Genomic DNA, 16,718 nt, shown 5'->3' with positions numbered 1-16,718 from the left:
TTTGCTTATTTGTTTGTTTTGGGGAAGTTCATGGGCTGGGAATTGAACCCAGGACTCCCACCTGCCAGGTGATAATTCTACCACTGAACTATCCTTGAACCCCCATATACTTAATTTATGCTATTTGCCTGTATTTTATGTCTTACAGTAGCCATCATAAGCCCATTTTTATGTGTAAAAGTCTTGAGAAATATATTCATGTTTATATACTCAAAAACATACTAATTTTTTTACTTCAATAACAGTTGAGGCAAACAAGAGATATTAGGGAAGAACTTTCTCTTGCAATTTTTATTCTGAATTTGGTCTGAAGTTATGAATTTATAGAGAAGGCAAAATCCAGTTTTAAACTTCCAGTTTTCCAAAGTGCTTATGATCTCCTATGAAATCAGAAAGTCCCACTGAACTAAAAAAGACAGGTGAGTAAACAGAGCTCTGGAGAGGATGGTTTTATTTAAACATGGCAGAGGGCACCTAGATCAGAACCCATGTCTCCTAATTCTGGGCTGTCAGCTACTTCCAGGAGTACAGTTTGTTGAACACATAACTAGCATTCAACAGCCTTAAAGCACTTAAGGGAACTAAAGTGTCACTTATTCCAATCATCTTTCAGATAGTATGAAGAACTTTTACTTTATCATTATTATTACATAAAAATTTGTTTTAGAGTAAAAAAAAATAGAATTTCTTACCCTTCTAGTCGAGTATGTTCTCATCAAATAGGAACAGTTTCAAGAAAGCAGGCTTTAATTTTCTAGCTCAATTTTAGGTGCAATGCCTGGCATAATAGCCAAAATAAGAATTTTTTCTAGTTTAAAAGATTTTTAAGCCATATGCCCACAGCAAAAATGTTAGGTCCTCTGCCAATTGAGAACCCTGGTAATCACAATTTTGCCCTTTTTTGATGGTGGTCAGTTGCACTAGGGACCTCTGGGTTATCACATAGACAAGTGGTGACAGTACTTCCCCTATTACTCAGAAACTCTAAGGGAAGAGGATTCTCAGTGTTTCATCATCACTAACCAAGGCCCTTCATTGAGCCAGTGTTTTTCAGCTCTACTATAGAAGATTCAAAAAGTAAAATCAACACAAATATCCATCAATTATTATAGTCCTACTTCCCCCAGCGTGTGTTTGATGATCATATACATGCTGTGATCTCAAAAATTAAAAATTATTTAGGGGAAGCTAGTGTTTTATACAACAATTTCACATTTTCTACTCTTCTCCAACTTTTGTGCTTGGTTGTAGAGAAAGAAAGTTAAATTATTTATAGTTAGTAGTTTTAGCCTTCAGGGAAACTAAAGTCTAGTGACCTTCCATATTATTCCAAAATGCAGCTAGCAGAATAAATTTTGCTTCTCCAGGTAAATCAGTGGGAAAAAAAGGGGAGAGATATCAGAGCACCTTACTGAATCTTCTTTTTTATATTGTTTCTAATTGTCTTCAATTATCCTAAGTACAAGAGAAAGAGGTGATAAACAACTCACATCTCCTCTTGAAATAAAGAAAAATTAGATAAAAATATAATGTGACACACACTACACAGTGGGCATCACAACTGAAATCTTAAGACAGCAGCACAGAACTGGTTACCCAGCTATCCAAAATGGAGTAATACTCAATTCAGCATGAACAGTGAACCATTAATCATGTAGGTGTGTCACCTGAGATTTTTCATGATCTAAAATGGCAATGCTGGGAAGAGGGCAATGTTGATATCTTAACTCATGACATACTTTTTTGTCTTTCAGAAAAGGACTGAAATAAAAACTCCATGGAAGATAAAAATTTCACCAAAGTGAAAGAATTCATTCTTTTAGGTTTCACACTGATCTGCAGTTACACTTTTTAATCTTTTAACTTTTTAAACATGGCAGAGGGCACCTAGATCAGAACCCATGTCTCCTAATTCTGGGCTGTCAACTACTTCCAGGAATACAGTTTGTTGAACACATAGTTAACATTCAACAGCTTTAAAGTCCTTAAGAGAACTAAAGTGTCACTTATTCCAATCGTCTTTCAGATATTATGAAGAACTTTTACTTTACCATTATTATTACATAAAAATTTGTTTTTTGTAATACCTTTTTTTGGTAAACTTTTAAAAGTTACACTTTTTAATCTTTCTCATAATTTACATCTTCAGTCTTTTGGGGAATATCACCCTAATTTCTCTGATTTGTGTTGATTCTTACTCCACACATCCACGTATTTTTTATTGGGAACCTGTTATTCCTGGACCTTTGGTATGCTTCTGTCTATGCACTGAAAATCCTGATGACCTGCATCTCTGAAGACAAAAGCATCTCCTTTGCTGGCTGCTTGGCTCAGTTTTTCTTCTCTGCTAGGCTGGCTTATAGTGAGTGTTACTTGTTGTCTGCAATGGCTTGTGACCGCTCTGTGGTCATCTCCAATCCCTTGCTTTTATGCCCAGGCAATGTCCCCAATGATATGTGGCAGTCTTGTTGCAGCTTCATACTTTGGTGGTTTTCTTAACTCTCATCACCAGCAAAACATTTACCTTGAGCTTCTGTGACAGCAATGTCATTAATGATGTCTTCTGTGATCTGCCCCCTCTTGTAAAGCTGGCATGTGGTGTTAAGAAGGACTACCAGGCTGTGCTCTATTTCATACTTGCCTCAAATGTCATCACTCCCACTATACTTATTCTTGCCTCCTATCTCTTCATCATTGCCACCATTTTGAATATCCGCTCTACCCAAGGATGTCTGAAGGTTTTTTCCACATGTGGCTCACACCTGACAGCTGTCACCTTGTACTATGGTTCAGTTCTTTTCATTTACTCCAGACCTGCCCTGGAACAGGATAAAGTGGTGTCAGTCTTCTATACTGTTATGATTCCAATGTTGAACCCTTTGACCTATCGCCTAAGAAATAAAGATTTGAAAGATGCCCTGAGGAAAGTATTGGCTAGAAACAAGGTATCTTAAATGAAAATACTTGGTCAACAGTGGATGTATTTTTACAAATAGTCTCTATGTCGTTGTAATCATCTTGGAACTCTCAGAAATAAATAAATTAAGAAAAGAGGAAATCATTAGATAATTTGGAAACACCAGGTTAATTTGTGTTTTTAAGCTATAATTGACATTTTTGAGGGTGTTTTTAAAATATTGTAGTATAGAAGTATACTATAGTATACTAGTATAAAGTTTATGTAGTAGAGTGGTGCAATGGTGACTCAGTGACAGAATTCTCACCTACCATGCGTGAGACCCAGGTTCAATTCCCAGTGCCTGCACATGCCAAAAAACAAAAACAAAAAACAAAGTTTATGTAGTATAAAGAAGTGTAACTAATAAAGTATCCATGGCAGAGATAGTTCAAATAGAGTTGAGAGGCTGCTCTGGAGGTTACTCTTATGAAAGCTTCAGTTAAACACTGCTACCTATCATAACCTACCAAACCCCAACCAGGACCAATCCAGCCAAACCTAAGGAACACCTAGGGCAATATATAGGTTTCCACAAGTGTTCCATGCACTAGTATGACTTCCCAGAAAACTACAACCTCCAGATGGGTCCCTGGACCAGATGAGCCTTGAAAATAGAGGGCCCATCCTCTCCAGAACATCAGATAGTTCCATCACCCTACCCCATATTAGTGACAGACCCTTCCAATATGAAAAAGTTATAATGAGCATAGCCTAAGTACCCCTAAAGAGAGGGATAGAAAGATTAAAGGTGATTGTGGAGTTATACAGAGAAGACAAGATTTAACAAATGAATATGATTGCTGAATCATTAAATTGTCTTTTAGTCTCCAGTATCTTAGAACAGCTAGAAGTAAAAACCTAAAATTGTAGAATCAGAACCCATGTCAAAGTCTGAAATATGTTTTACAACTAATTGTTGTGCTGTGCTTTGAAATTTATTTCTTTTTTGTATATATGTCATTTTTCACAAAAAAGAAAAAAGTCAACTGAAGTGATAAAAACATATTTAAACTTTCTATCCTTGCTAGAAGAAAGAATCTAACAGAATCATATGGTAGCCCATGACAAACTCTGGGATCTGTCCTGTAACTACTTATTGAAGAGTGCTTTGAGAACTTTTGCTTTTTTATTTTTCTGCTTCTTATATATGTTATACTATACAATGAAAAAGTTAAAAAATAAATAAAAAATATTGTAGTATAAATAGAGCTATGGTTTTTTGGAAGAACTGCTCTCTGTTTGCTTGGAACATAGTCTACAAAACTATCCATATTTGAGATGATTAAAGAAAAGCAGATTTATTTTTACTTACATTTAGCAGTTCATAAGTTGTCTTTTGTCTAATCTAATCTATAAATGTGAAAATGAGAGTCATGATGCTGGTTAAGGAATAATTCTAAGATATAGATATTTTAAATGATTTGCATTGAATTATTCATTGGAGAGATTTATTGAGGGTAAACTAAGAAATCATGATTCCAAAGATACTACACTACTCATTAAGAGAGAATATGAGTTAGGAAGTTGTGAGAAAATGACCCACTATAAAGTGATGTTAGATACAAGTTTTATTGTTAGTTTTTCCTCATTCTTGTTTCTTGGTTTACCATAAAGATAAACTTCCTTAGTTCATGCCAGAACAAACACCTTTACTTAGGGTCATTATGAGTTTTCACCAGGATTATTTTTCCCCCAAATCAAAGAATCAAGCATAAAAATATAACAACCAAAACACTAAGACAGAAATTTTTCTATCACTAATATAGAAAAATTGAAAGACTTCAAAAAGCTTTAAATCCTATGTGCATAATTCAGAATAACAATCTGTACTTTGTGAGACACTGATTTATAGCAAGGATGGTTCTGTGAATACTTGTATTTCTTTGGTTTTCCAGTTTGACATACAATAAAGTCATAATTAAAAATAAAGAATAATTCAATGTGATATCACATATTTCCTACATGTAGCAACATTTTTAACTATAAAGAATGAGGTTGTACCAACATAAAAAGGTCATGTCATTTGATGGTAGGTTCATGTTATCGGATAGATAGATACCTGAAAGACAAAACAAGGAAGTATAACATGGCCCGAACAAAGAGTGTGTGGCAAGGAACAAAACTATGGAAACAAGATATATTCTAGAAAATCTAATTAGCATAATTTCAAAGTATTTCAAGTATTAATATTAATACTAACACATTTACAATGGGCCAATTTTGATTAAAACACTCTTTGTTTTACCATATCCTAAATAATGTATCATCCACCAAACTACTAATGTTTTATAACTGAGTCTTTGGAGACCGAAGTAAATTTGTCTGGGTTGTTGCATGGAAGGAGTCCCAAAGGGCTCTGGAAGACTATATATATCACATCCAAACAAAGGCATTCTAAAACATCAGAAGGGAGGGAAAAGGGTGATATTTCTGGGAAACTGCCTTTCTGATCAAAGGTAAGTACCTGGGGTAAAGGGTAGTGAAGCATTTCTGAACTCTCTGTGCCCTCAGCTAACATCAGGATATGGGAACACAGGGTCTAACCTGATCCTCAAAGGGTCACTGCTTTGCCACACACACACACACACACATCCACATGCATGCTCATACACTCTCACACTCATACATTCATATGCTTCCCTGTAAAATTGGGTGCCATCCAATGATGCACCTGGCCTTCATCTAAACTTGGAAATTCATTCTGGTAGTTGCACTGGGGCCATCATATATTCTCTAACTTAGTGGAGAAATCTAAGGCACAAAAAATGTGGCATGCTTTTTACTCTTAATTGTGTGTTCCAGGTTATCAGTGGAGCTATTTTTATTTGCTGATAATCATTTTCATATGCCAAAGAGACAAAATCCTTCCACAGAATTTTGAGTGGTCCTTCTGAAGGAAGCAGACAGTAGGATTGCTATACACAAAATATGTTTTGAGAAGCCATACAGGTCTGATTGTTCTTATGCCTTTTATTTCATTTTCATTTATTAATTGAATTTATTTCCCCCAAGATGGATTCAAGGTCTTGGGAATGAGCCTCCTCTTTTATTTTTTTCCCTCTTGTTAGTCTTATGGACATGGATCTGTGAGAGTCTGCTTGAGGGTAGAATTTTTACTGAATATAAATATAACTATACATTTATTCTTCCTAGAAATAATTGTAGTGTTCTAATTATTTATTAAGAACTGTTTAATATGGTGGAGACACAATACTAAAAGAAAAAAAAACAAGCATAATAAAAAGACAACTTGTTCTGCCTGTGTGGATGTTGCATTCTGGTGTGAGATAAAGATAATAAACTTAAAAAGCAGGAGTTAGAAGAATACACTGAGTACAGGGAACATAGAGTCTGAACGTTATAACATGGAGTTGGGCATGGAATTTTAAACAGGGTGATTAGGATGGGCTTTAGTGAGAAAATGACATCTGAAATGGACTGAAAAGATATGTGGATAAGTCATGCAATTGTTTAAGAGAAGAGTGTTCTAGTCAGAGAAAAGAGAGTTCAAAATCTCTGATGCTAGGGTGTGGTTGGAATTTCTGAGAAGCAGTGAGAAAGCCATGCAAGTCTGGAGCAGGGTGAATGTTGCGGCAAATATTAAAAGATAAAAATAATTATTACTGGAGGGCCAGATTATAGAGGACCTTGGGTACATTGCATGACATTTGATTTTAGAGTAAAATGGGAGCACTTACAGGTACAGGAGTGATATTGTCTGGCATTTAAAAAAAAGGAATGGATGCTATAGACAATAGGAGGTGAAGACTGTGGACGGTTATGAGACAATTGCAGTATGCTTGGGAAAAATGATGTTTGGGCTCAGGTAGTAGTAGTTGAAGTGGTGAGAAATGGGCGGATTAGGATTTATTAGGAATGTAATCACACCAGGAAATCCTGGGAAGTTGAAGACAACATAGGAAGGAAAGTGAATAGGATAACACTCAATTTTTGCTTTGTGAAACTGGAGGAGTAGAATTTTATGAACCGATCTGGGGGGAATGAGCAGATAGTCTACATTTGGAAGTGAAAATAGGAATTCAGTTTCAAACATGACAAATTTGATATATCTACTACCCATCTCTTATAATTATAAAATATTAACACTAGAAAAAGTTTAGGCATATTCCAGGTGTGGAATTTTTAATATGATTATCAGAATCCTGATATTCTGAAATAACCAGAATTTCCTGGGCAGATATCTGGTAATTTGTGAAACTTCTAAAATTGTGTGTTTTTATATGTATGTTCTTTGGTTTTTCATATTTCTTAAAGGGGTCCAGATTCTAAAATTTAACAGCTATTAATTATTTGCAGATAAACAAGTCAAAAGGTCCAAGGGGTAGAGGAAACACACAATCTCACACATGGATTCTTAGTAAACAACTATAAGAATGCAAATCTTAAAAGTTAAAAAAAGGCTGGTGTCTTTAGCTCATTCTGTTACTCACTTGAGACAAAAACTTGAGGACTTCCCGTACATTCAAAGATATAAACTTATGAAAGATTGCCAATCTTTCACTCACACTGTATTTTTACACCTAAGGTTATCTGTTATTACTTTATGACAGATGCAGAGGAGGTGTTAACAAACTGGAATCATAGAAAATTGGTTTCCCTGATCAACCAAATTTCTCATATGAGTGTGCTATGTTCTAGAGATGCAAGGTGAGGCCCTTAAAATAGCATAGGTGATAAGTATCAGGGCTGAATCTCAGTCTCTGAATTTCTCAAAGCTAAGCCAATGAACATCATGCTTCCAAACCTGCCACTAATTTTTCAAATCACAGATAGTAGCTGACAAAAATATTAAACCAAAAGATTTAAAGAAGTCTCTGATAGATAATCCCATTTGGGTTTATATTGTATTAGTAAAAACTTGTCTTTTTATTCCCTTGAGCTCTGCTATTGCAAGTAGGTGATGTGTTATTCTTTTTGCCATTAAAACTAGCTACCATTTTTACTAAGTATCATTTTATATCAGGCAATGTGGACTATACATTTCATATACATTTTTTAATCATCAGCATGTCTTAAAATGTAAACATTTTTCTTACCTTTGTAAAGGTGAATAAATTTAGGTCAAGACATTGTTAAGAAACTGTCCCAAGACTACAGAATTTCCAAGTGGTAAGAGCAGAATTTGATCAGGTGTCATTTCTAGTATGTGTTCTACCTGTGGCAGACCTGTCTGCTCTCACCTGGCTTCAATTTGCCTGTGTTCACCTTTGCACTCAGTTGGGATGAATGATCTAGAAAGCCCCACTTACATTTCAGTTGCCAGCCTTCTGTCAGCTGGAGAGAGAGGAGAACTAACCAGGAAGCCTAAAAGCTAACCCTGTTTTTTTTACGTAGTGGAGGCAGGATTCCAAAAAACAAAAAGAGAAGCACTTAAAATCTCTGAGATCCAGGCTGCCTGTTAATTCACTTGGCACAGAACATGGCACCATCTACTGGTCAAGGCAAGCCAAAGGACCATCCCAGGTTCAAGGGGTGGTAAAACAGACTCCACTATTGACATCAGGGTCTGTAAAGTAATTTAGCCACTTTTTGCAATATACAGACTGCTCATTGGTTTGTGGTTTATTTTTATTCTTCCTTTATTTTAATCAGAGCTTTGGTACTGAAATATGATGTGATGAATTTTCAGTACAATTTTATTGCATACAGAAATAAAAATGATTACCATAATATTGAGCTTTCTACTGGAGCATTAAAAATAATAAGGGGAGATAAGTAAAAATTAGGTAGATTGAAATACTGTGGGCCAATGAGGGGAGTGGTAAGGGGCATGGGATATATGAGTTTTTTTCCTTTTATTCCTTTTTCTGGTGTGACACAAATGTTCTGGAGATGATTGTGGTGAGGAATGCACAGCTGTGTAAAACATAGACTGTTGTGTGTGAATATTTCTTAATAAAAATGTTTAAATAAAACAAAAAACTTCATCACATTTATTTATCCACAACTGTTTAGGATTTACAATTTCTTTGGTAAAAATATAGGGAGAAAGCTTTTCCAACTTTGAAAGGACCTTGCTTTAGGAATTTCCCCATTAATCTGAAGATAAATTGTTATGTAATTATAAATTTCTGTTTAGCAGAGATGTTAAGGCTGACTGTTTTTGAGTCCCATGTACTTGGATGATTCAGTTTATGCAGCAGATGTTTATTCTTTCTAGAACTTTATAATCCTTCATTTTCCTGTCTTTATAAAAGTGTTGGTCTGAACAGGTGACAGAGGACCGAGGGTTTCAGAGAGTTTCTTGTTAGGTGGAAGGCCTTGCTACCTGTCAATTCATTTCCTAGCCTGTATTCAGAGTGAACTTTGAACATATAAGTCTGATTGAGTGACTTCTTCATAATGACCTTGACTTCCACTGATTTTAGTTTGAAGGCCAAAATCCTAAGCATGGCTCCAAAAAAGCTTTATGATCTGGTTGATGACCCTTTCAGCTCCTTTGCTGGTTCTTTGCTCCACCCAGCCCTATTCAATCTCTGTTAGTTCTTGAACTCACCAACTCTCTCCTGGAATGTGATGACCATGAAAAATCTGTTTCTTCTGATGATGGTGCACTCCCTGCTCTCTGTATCCCTACAATGAGTTGATCACTAGATCAATGGCTCTCCATTTTTAAAGGTTCCATTTAAACATTTCTTCTTTTGGGAAATAACTACAGAGGAATAGGCTAGAAATTTTGTGTTATCAGTTTTAGAACAGCAAAACAGGATGATAATAATTGGCTTTGTCCAAACATTGCCATTATTGCCCAATTTATTTTGTATGAAAGTGAGCTCATTAAGTCCCAGATCTAAATTTCCTTTTATGAATACATGATAATGTGGTTGCTCCAAGTTAGGCAAGGGGCTGTGCAATAAGACAGCCTTCTACCAAACTGTGAGGGGTACAACAGACCAAGAATAAATCAGACAAGTCCAGATTGGCAAGTAGATAGAACAGTTTCAGGGGGCTTTCATGGGGTCCTCATCTTCAGTGGCAGGAGGAGAGACAACTCTTTCCTACGAGGGTCTGCACTGAGCAGGGGACAGAGCAATGTTTTATAAAATTTGAACAATAAGAGGTGAAGTTGAGGTACTGACAGCAGTGTGGTTGGCTGTGAAATCATGTACATTAAGGATTATGAGTTGACCTACAAACTTTTATAATACTTTCTGTTTTCCTCCTTCTGATGATAGTGCTGTTTTTCCTATTGAGTATAGCTTGAGAATTCTGCTATTTCCCTCCAGCTACCATTTACTGCTTTACAGACAGGGAAGACATCTGTCTTTTAGGGCCCATGGGAAAGGGGAGAGTTATGGGATAATGCAAAAGTTCATGTATGTTACAGTGACAGAGAAAGTTCAGAGTAACCATTGAGTCAGTGATTTTAATAACCCAACAGTTTGTACAAATATGTGTATAATAATCATAAATTCCTGATTTTAAGTTTGAGGAAATTCAGACAAATATTTTAGCATACAAGTGGTGATAGAACAGTGTTATGTATCCAATAGTTAAGTTACTAAATTGTGAAATATTATTATGGGGTAACTGATTGTGTGGATAATCTAGTTTGGGTGAAATCCTGAGCCAGTGAAAACATGTCATTAGAAAAAAGGTTATAAAGGGAAGCTGAGTCTGGGTCATAAAAATCTGGGCTGTAGGACTAAAACATTTGCCTTTTTTGTGCTAATGAGGCAAGATCCCTTACACAGGTGGAGAAACGGAATGCCTTTTTGTATCCCAGGCCTCTTTTACCCATGTCAGCACTCAAGTCACAGCCTCTGGAACATTATTATATTTGAAGAAATGAGAACACCCACATCTCACTTCCTAACAAGCCAGAACACTAGACATCAGGTTAGAAGACTAGGGTTGCATTTTAGACACATCATTATCCCTAGCTGAGCTCATGGGTAATTATTTAAACATTGAAATAAATCACAATCTTATCTTAGTTTCAGCTCTCTCTCACTGCTTACAGACAGGTGGCATGACAACTGGATTCTGAGACTATTGGCTCTAACGTGGTAAAGATTATTTTTACCTAGATGCCTTCTTTTAGTTTTACTCCAAAGATTTGGGGCTATAGGACATATATTTTGAAGGTTTCATGGTTTTTCTATGTTTTGACACCAAAAATGGGTACTTCCTAAGATACAACATCCATGGAATCAAAAATGTCCTAACTACACTTGCAAATCTCAGATCACTAGAAGACAGTGGAAAAGAAATCATTCTTAAGAAAAATATTTTTAAAGCTGTTTGTAGTTAAAAAAAATTCAGATTGTTAGAAAGTAACAAGCATTGCTTTTTTCAGGAGAACAGAGAGAAAAGCATTCAGCTATAAGAGAGGAAAATGGCTTATTTGGTGAGAGCATGGATGTAGATCAACAAAATTTCCTGTTGAAACATGAGTTTTGTGTTACCAACTCTGTGACCTTGGGCATGTCCCTCAAGGAGGAGATTTTTAAAATTATATCTGTACAACAGTAACACACATTGGCTTATGAGCCAGGTTCAAGCCCTTTGTGGCCTTTAGGTAGCACAGTGGCCTGAGTCACCAGTCTGGGAGGTAAGTGCCCCAAGGAGGCAGCCACCACCATCCATGGGGCCGTCGTTCTGGCTAAGCTCTCCTTTGTCCCTGTGTGCTGGGTATACTAGGGCAGAAAGATCTGCAAGCCCCACACCTTCTCATGCAAGGCAATAGGACCCAAGAGCTCTGTGCCTCTGTGTCTTATCCAAGATCCCAGGGGCACTGGCATTGTCTCAGACTCCATGTCCAAGAAACTGCTGCTGATGGCTGGCAAAGACCACTGCTACAGTTTGATCAGAGCTTGCAAGCCACCCTGGACAACTTCCCCAAAGCCTCATTTGATACCATCTGCAAGACCAGCAGCTATCTCTCCCCCACCTCTAGAAAAAGACTATGTTGACCAAGTCCTCATCTCAGAAATTCACTGACCATCTTGTAGAGAACCACAACAGAGCTTGCAGGCAGAGAATCAGACCCTATGTGGGCTTTTCCTAGGGTTTTTATACAAGAAAAAGAAAGGAATTATTTATGCCTGAAAAACAAATGAATGAAACAAACTACACTCTTTGCTTCTATTTCATCTAGTATACTGAGAATCATTATCATACCAAACTTATAAGCTGGTTGTGAGGATTAAGTGGGTCAGGTAAATAGCAGAATAATGACAGACCCATAGTGAATAATATATACTTTTTTCTATTTTAACTAGTAATAGCAAGAAAAATAAATATTTTTTCTAATTTTACTAATAATTGCAAGAACATTTGTATCAATATCAGCAAAATATCTGGCACAAAAGCAAGATGCTGACATTTTGTGAGTGCCCAGTATGTGGCAATTATTGGGCTGGTGTTTCCATGGATGTCTATTTTGCTCAATACGGTGACCAGTCAGGAAGCTATAAGTAATCTTTATGAGCTTCAATTTACTCAACTATCTGATGAAAATACAGTATTGGACCTGCATTTAACAGTTAAAAAGTTGAAAAGCCTAATTTTAAATCTGGATTCTGACATCAATTTTAAAGGTTTTCCCAAATCACAGACTTAAGTTCTACGATTCTAGATATTAAAGTATATAAACCTCTTAGTAATTGTTGACATAAAACCTTTGTTTATTTCTTAATATATGAGAATCACTAAATGAATTTTTTTTCATACTCTTAAGCAGGTTTTCTCTTCCATGGAAAAAGAAGTCATAAATCACACCATCCTAACTGAATTCATCTTGGTGGGCTTCTCAGCAGACCCCAAGCTGCAGCTGATTCTATTTGGAATATTTTTGACAATTTACGTGGTAACCTTGCTTGGAAATATGACCCTGGTTATCTTAATCTGTATTGATTCTCGCCTGCACACACCCATGTACTTTTTCATTGGCAATCTGTCTTTCCTGGATTTCTGGTACACATCAGTTTATACTCCAGAAATCCTGTCCATTTGTATCTCTGAAGATAAACGTATGTCCTTGGCTGGATGTGGAGCCCAGTTCTTCTTTTCCTGTGTAGTAGCCTACACTGAGTGCTATCTCCTAGCAGTCATGGCTTATGACCGCCACGTGGCAATTTGTAACCCTTTACTCTATTCAGTTTCTATGACCAGGTCTCTCTGTGCTGGTCTTGTTGCTGGGGCCTACACAGGAGGTTTCTTGAATGCCATAGCCCATACTGCCAACACTTTCCGCCTGAAGTTCTGTGGCAAAAATATCATTGACCATTTCTTATGTGATGCACTACCACTGGTGAAAATGTCCTGCACAAAAACCTGGATCTATGAAAAAGTTCTTCTGGGTGTGGTGGGCTTCACAGTACTGTCCAGCATACTTGCCATCCTCACTTCCTACTTCAGCATCCTCCTGGCTATCCTGAGGATCCGCTCTGCCTCTGGGAGGCACAAGGCCTTCTCCACCTGTGCTTCCCACCTGATCTCAGTCATGTTTTTCTATGGGTCTTTGCTCTTCATCTATTCAAGGCCAAGCTCTACCTCCTCACTAGAGCGAGACAAAGTGGCTGCCCTATTCTACACTGTGGTGAATCCATTACTCAACCCTCTCATCTATAGTGTGAGGAACAAAGATGTCAAAGAGGCTTTCAAGAAAGCAACACAGACTATACGGCCACAAAGATGAAATATTATCATTTTTCTTTTTAATGAATGATCTCATTAAATCTTCCTAATTGTTGGGATACATTGTTATATTTCAGTTAAATTCAGCAAATTAAATTAAAACAATAAAACATCAAATAAATCACTCTTGAGTTTTAAATATTTTTTGCAATGTAAAATATTTTTAACCTATACTATAATATTGTTGATATTCTGCATGATATTTTGTCAATTTGTAGCATTCAGTTCCCTCAAAATTTATCCTTTTGCTTGTCTTTGAGAGTAATTGGAAAGAAAAATACATATTCAGATGTTTTTGTGAATGTGGTTTGACTTTGAAACTTGAGAAGGAAACCATCTTGGGTAAGGAGAATATAGTGAATGGTTAGACTGTTGGAAATTTGCTCATAATTTTATAGATATTTACTATAAGATGTCCACTACAAATTCCTTCCTAAAGCTTGGAGAATATGAGATATTTCTGCCTGAATTGTCTGCCTTATAAATTAACATAATACTATACAAAGTGTTAAATATTTGTTTAGACTATAAAAATATTGTTCTAAAACCCTAAAATGATGTCTTGCTTAGGATTAGGTGTCAATGTAAAGAATGATTCCTCCCTCATATAATGGGCACTTCACAGTACTCTCCTCAAGGCACACCACCATGACCTCACTGGGAAAAAGTAAAATCAAGTGGTATAAATGAAACAAACAGACAAACAAAGACCCACTGTATTCCAGATGCAATGATTGTTTCTGAACCCATCAGAAAACTGTATGAAACTGACAGCTCAATATCTGTCTCCAAGAGGATTTTTAGTAGTATTTAGTTCAATACTATTAACTCTACACGTGTAGGATTATTGGTTACATTTTACCAATGAAAAGCTTGAAATTTAGAAGCTAGAACTTCACTATTGAAGGATTATAACTCTTTATGAAAAGAACAAATTCACAAAATTAATTTACATTGAAATTTTCATACATATTTTAGGTTTTTCATAATTTACATTAGCTCTAATACGTTTTATCTTTCATTCACCTGCATTTATTTCCTATTCCTCACAGCCCTCTTTTTTTCATTACAAAACTCTTAACATTCCTTTCCTGAAATGTGAACAATCCATTAAATTTTCCTTATATTCACTTACTACCCATCCCAAAGGTGGAAAAATACTTGACCAATTTTGAAGGTGGTAGACATATCCAATGTAATTATTTGAGATCCCTGATGTATTCCATAACCTTCTATTCTGTATTAGGTCAAAATACTACTTTAAAAATATATCATAATATTAAGCTTGGTCTATTTTCTACAGTATATACTTGAGTCAGATCCTTAAAACAAAATACAGACACTAAACAAAAGAAGCAATACTGCTGTAATGAAATTCCTTAATTGAAAAAGATCATGTTGTGTTTTGTTTTTTTTGTACCCAAGCTCTCCAACATTTCACTGAAGGTTGTCCATTATCTCTTAGCAATGATTTTAAAAATTATGTCCATTCAGACTTCAGATTTTGTTAACATGAAGAGTTTTTTTGGAGCCTCTTTCACATCTTTATTTCTTAGAATATAGATCATGTGGCTCAACATAAGGAAGACAACAGTGTAAAATGTAGAAACCAATTTGTCCCTCTCAAGGAAATAGCCACAACTTGGGTGAGAGTAGATGTAGAGAATTAAGCAATAGTACAAGGTGACAAAAATCAAGTGGGAGGAGCAGATGGAGAAGGCTTTGAGGTGGCCCTGTGTGGAGTGGGTCCTCAGGATGGCAGCAATGATGAAGAGGTAGGAGGCCAGTATGAGCAGAGTGGGACTGATGACATTGGAGGACAAGAGGAAAAAGAGTACAGCCTGGTAGCTCTTTTACATCATATGAGAACTTCTCCAGGGGTGGAACATCACAGAAAAAGTCATCAATGACATTATCACCACAAAAATCTAATGTGAATGTGTTGCTGAACAGTATTATTGCATTGACAAAGACTCCAGTATAAGAATATATAACTAAACAAATGAACAATTTTCTTGACATGGCTTGAGCATAACACAGTGGGTTGGAAATGGTGATATAATGGTCATAAGCCATGGCAGCCAAGTGATAACACTCGCTGTGGGCCAGCCCAGTGAAGAAGAAGAACTGAGCTACACAGCCAGCAAAGGAGATACTCTTGTCTTCAGAGATGCAAGTCACCAGAATCTTTGGGGTGTAGAAAGAGGAATACCAAAGATACAGGAAAGGACGGTTTCTGATGAAAAAATGCACGGGGGTATGAAGTCAGAAGTCATTACAAATTGTTGCTGACAGGGTGACTCAAGAATTAAGACAGACACAGATTTCTGAAAATGGGAGAAGGGGACTCCTGAATTTCTAGAGCAAAGAGCCCTTTGCTAGTCTTGCCCAAGCTATTTATTAGTGCTTACTTCAAAAGGCAGGAGGAAGTAACATCAAGTTCATCTTTAATGTTAATTACAAATTAGGCCAATATGTAAAATACAAGAAAATGCAAAACTTTTTAAGCTAAGTTGTTGATCTGTGAAATTTCTTCAAAGAATAGTGCATTCTGGCCTCCAACCCTCTTATCCTTGAAAGCTTCCTTGTAGGAGAAGAGCAGCCTGCGGCAAGAGCTATGTGACCCAGTGTTCCGGGTCACCATCTCAAGGTTTAGCCTGAAGGTCAAAAGATCTGTTTCCCACAACATATCAACAAAATGAGGGTGGTATTTTACAGGACGGTCACTGAATACATGTATAGGAACACCACAAGTAAAATCAACTGCAACAGAGGGTCTGTGGTGACCCTCTGGACAAACTCATTCACAGTATGAGTTTATCCACCTGGATAAACTCATTCACAGTATGATTGTTTCTTTCCATGGTTGAATGAGACATCAGCTATGCATGGAGCAGAGAGTTGGTTCCCTCAGTAGGTATAAGATGAGAGCTTTTCACAAACTAGGACCCTGTAATATGGTCAAGACTACAGGTCTCACAGATCTGAGCAGGAATCCTTCCTACTTTGGGCTGGTGATTGAAGTTCTCTGTACCTCAAGATATTCCTTTCTGCAAAATAATTCTAAAATAAGAATGCCATAATACTGCTGGGTCTA

At 36.5% G+C, this 16,718-nt stretch overlaps 1 protein-coding gene and 2 pseudogenes across 1 annotated transcript; 2 read left to right on the top strand and 1 right to left on the bottom strand.

Annotated features, from left to right (window-relative positions):
• Positions 1 to 1,777: 1,777 nt before the first annotated feature.
• On the top strand, positions 1,778 to 2,954 carry LOC143666709 (olfactory receptor 9G19-like; annotated as a pseudogene).
• Positions 2,955 to 12,677: 9,723 nt separating this feature from the next.
• On the top strand, positions 12,678 to 13,622 carry LOC143666708 (olfactory receptor 9G4-like). The gene has a single exon (XM_077140301.1). It carries the CDS (start codon positions 12,678 to 12,680, stop codon positions 13,620 to 13,622), a length of 945 nt encoding a protein of 314 aa, XP_076996416.1.
• Positions 13,623 to 15,111: 1,489 nt separating this feature from the next.
• On the bottom strand, positions 15,112 to 16,485 carry LOC143667459 (olfactory receptor 9G19-like; annotated as a pseudogene).
• Positions 16,486 to 16,718: the final 233 nt, after the last annotated feature.

The sequence above is a fragment of the Tamandua tetradactyla genome, chromosome 23, assembly GCF_023851605.1.
Source record: "Tamandua tetradactyla isolate mTamTet1 chromosome 23, mTamTet1.pri, whole genome shotgun sequence".
Lineage (NCBI taxonomy): Eukaryota > Metazoa > Chordata > Mammalia > Pilosa > Myrmecophagidae > Tamandua > Tamandua tetradactyla.
This window is presented reverse-complemented; position numbering and strand designations above follow the sequence as displayed.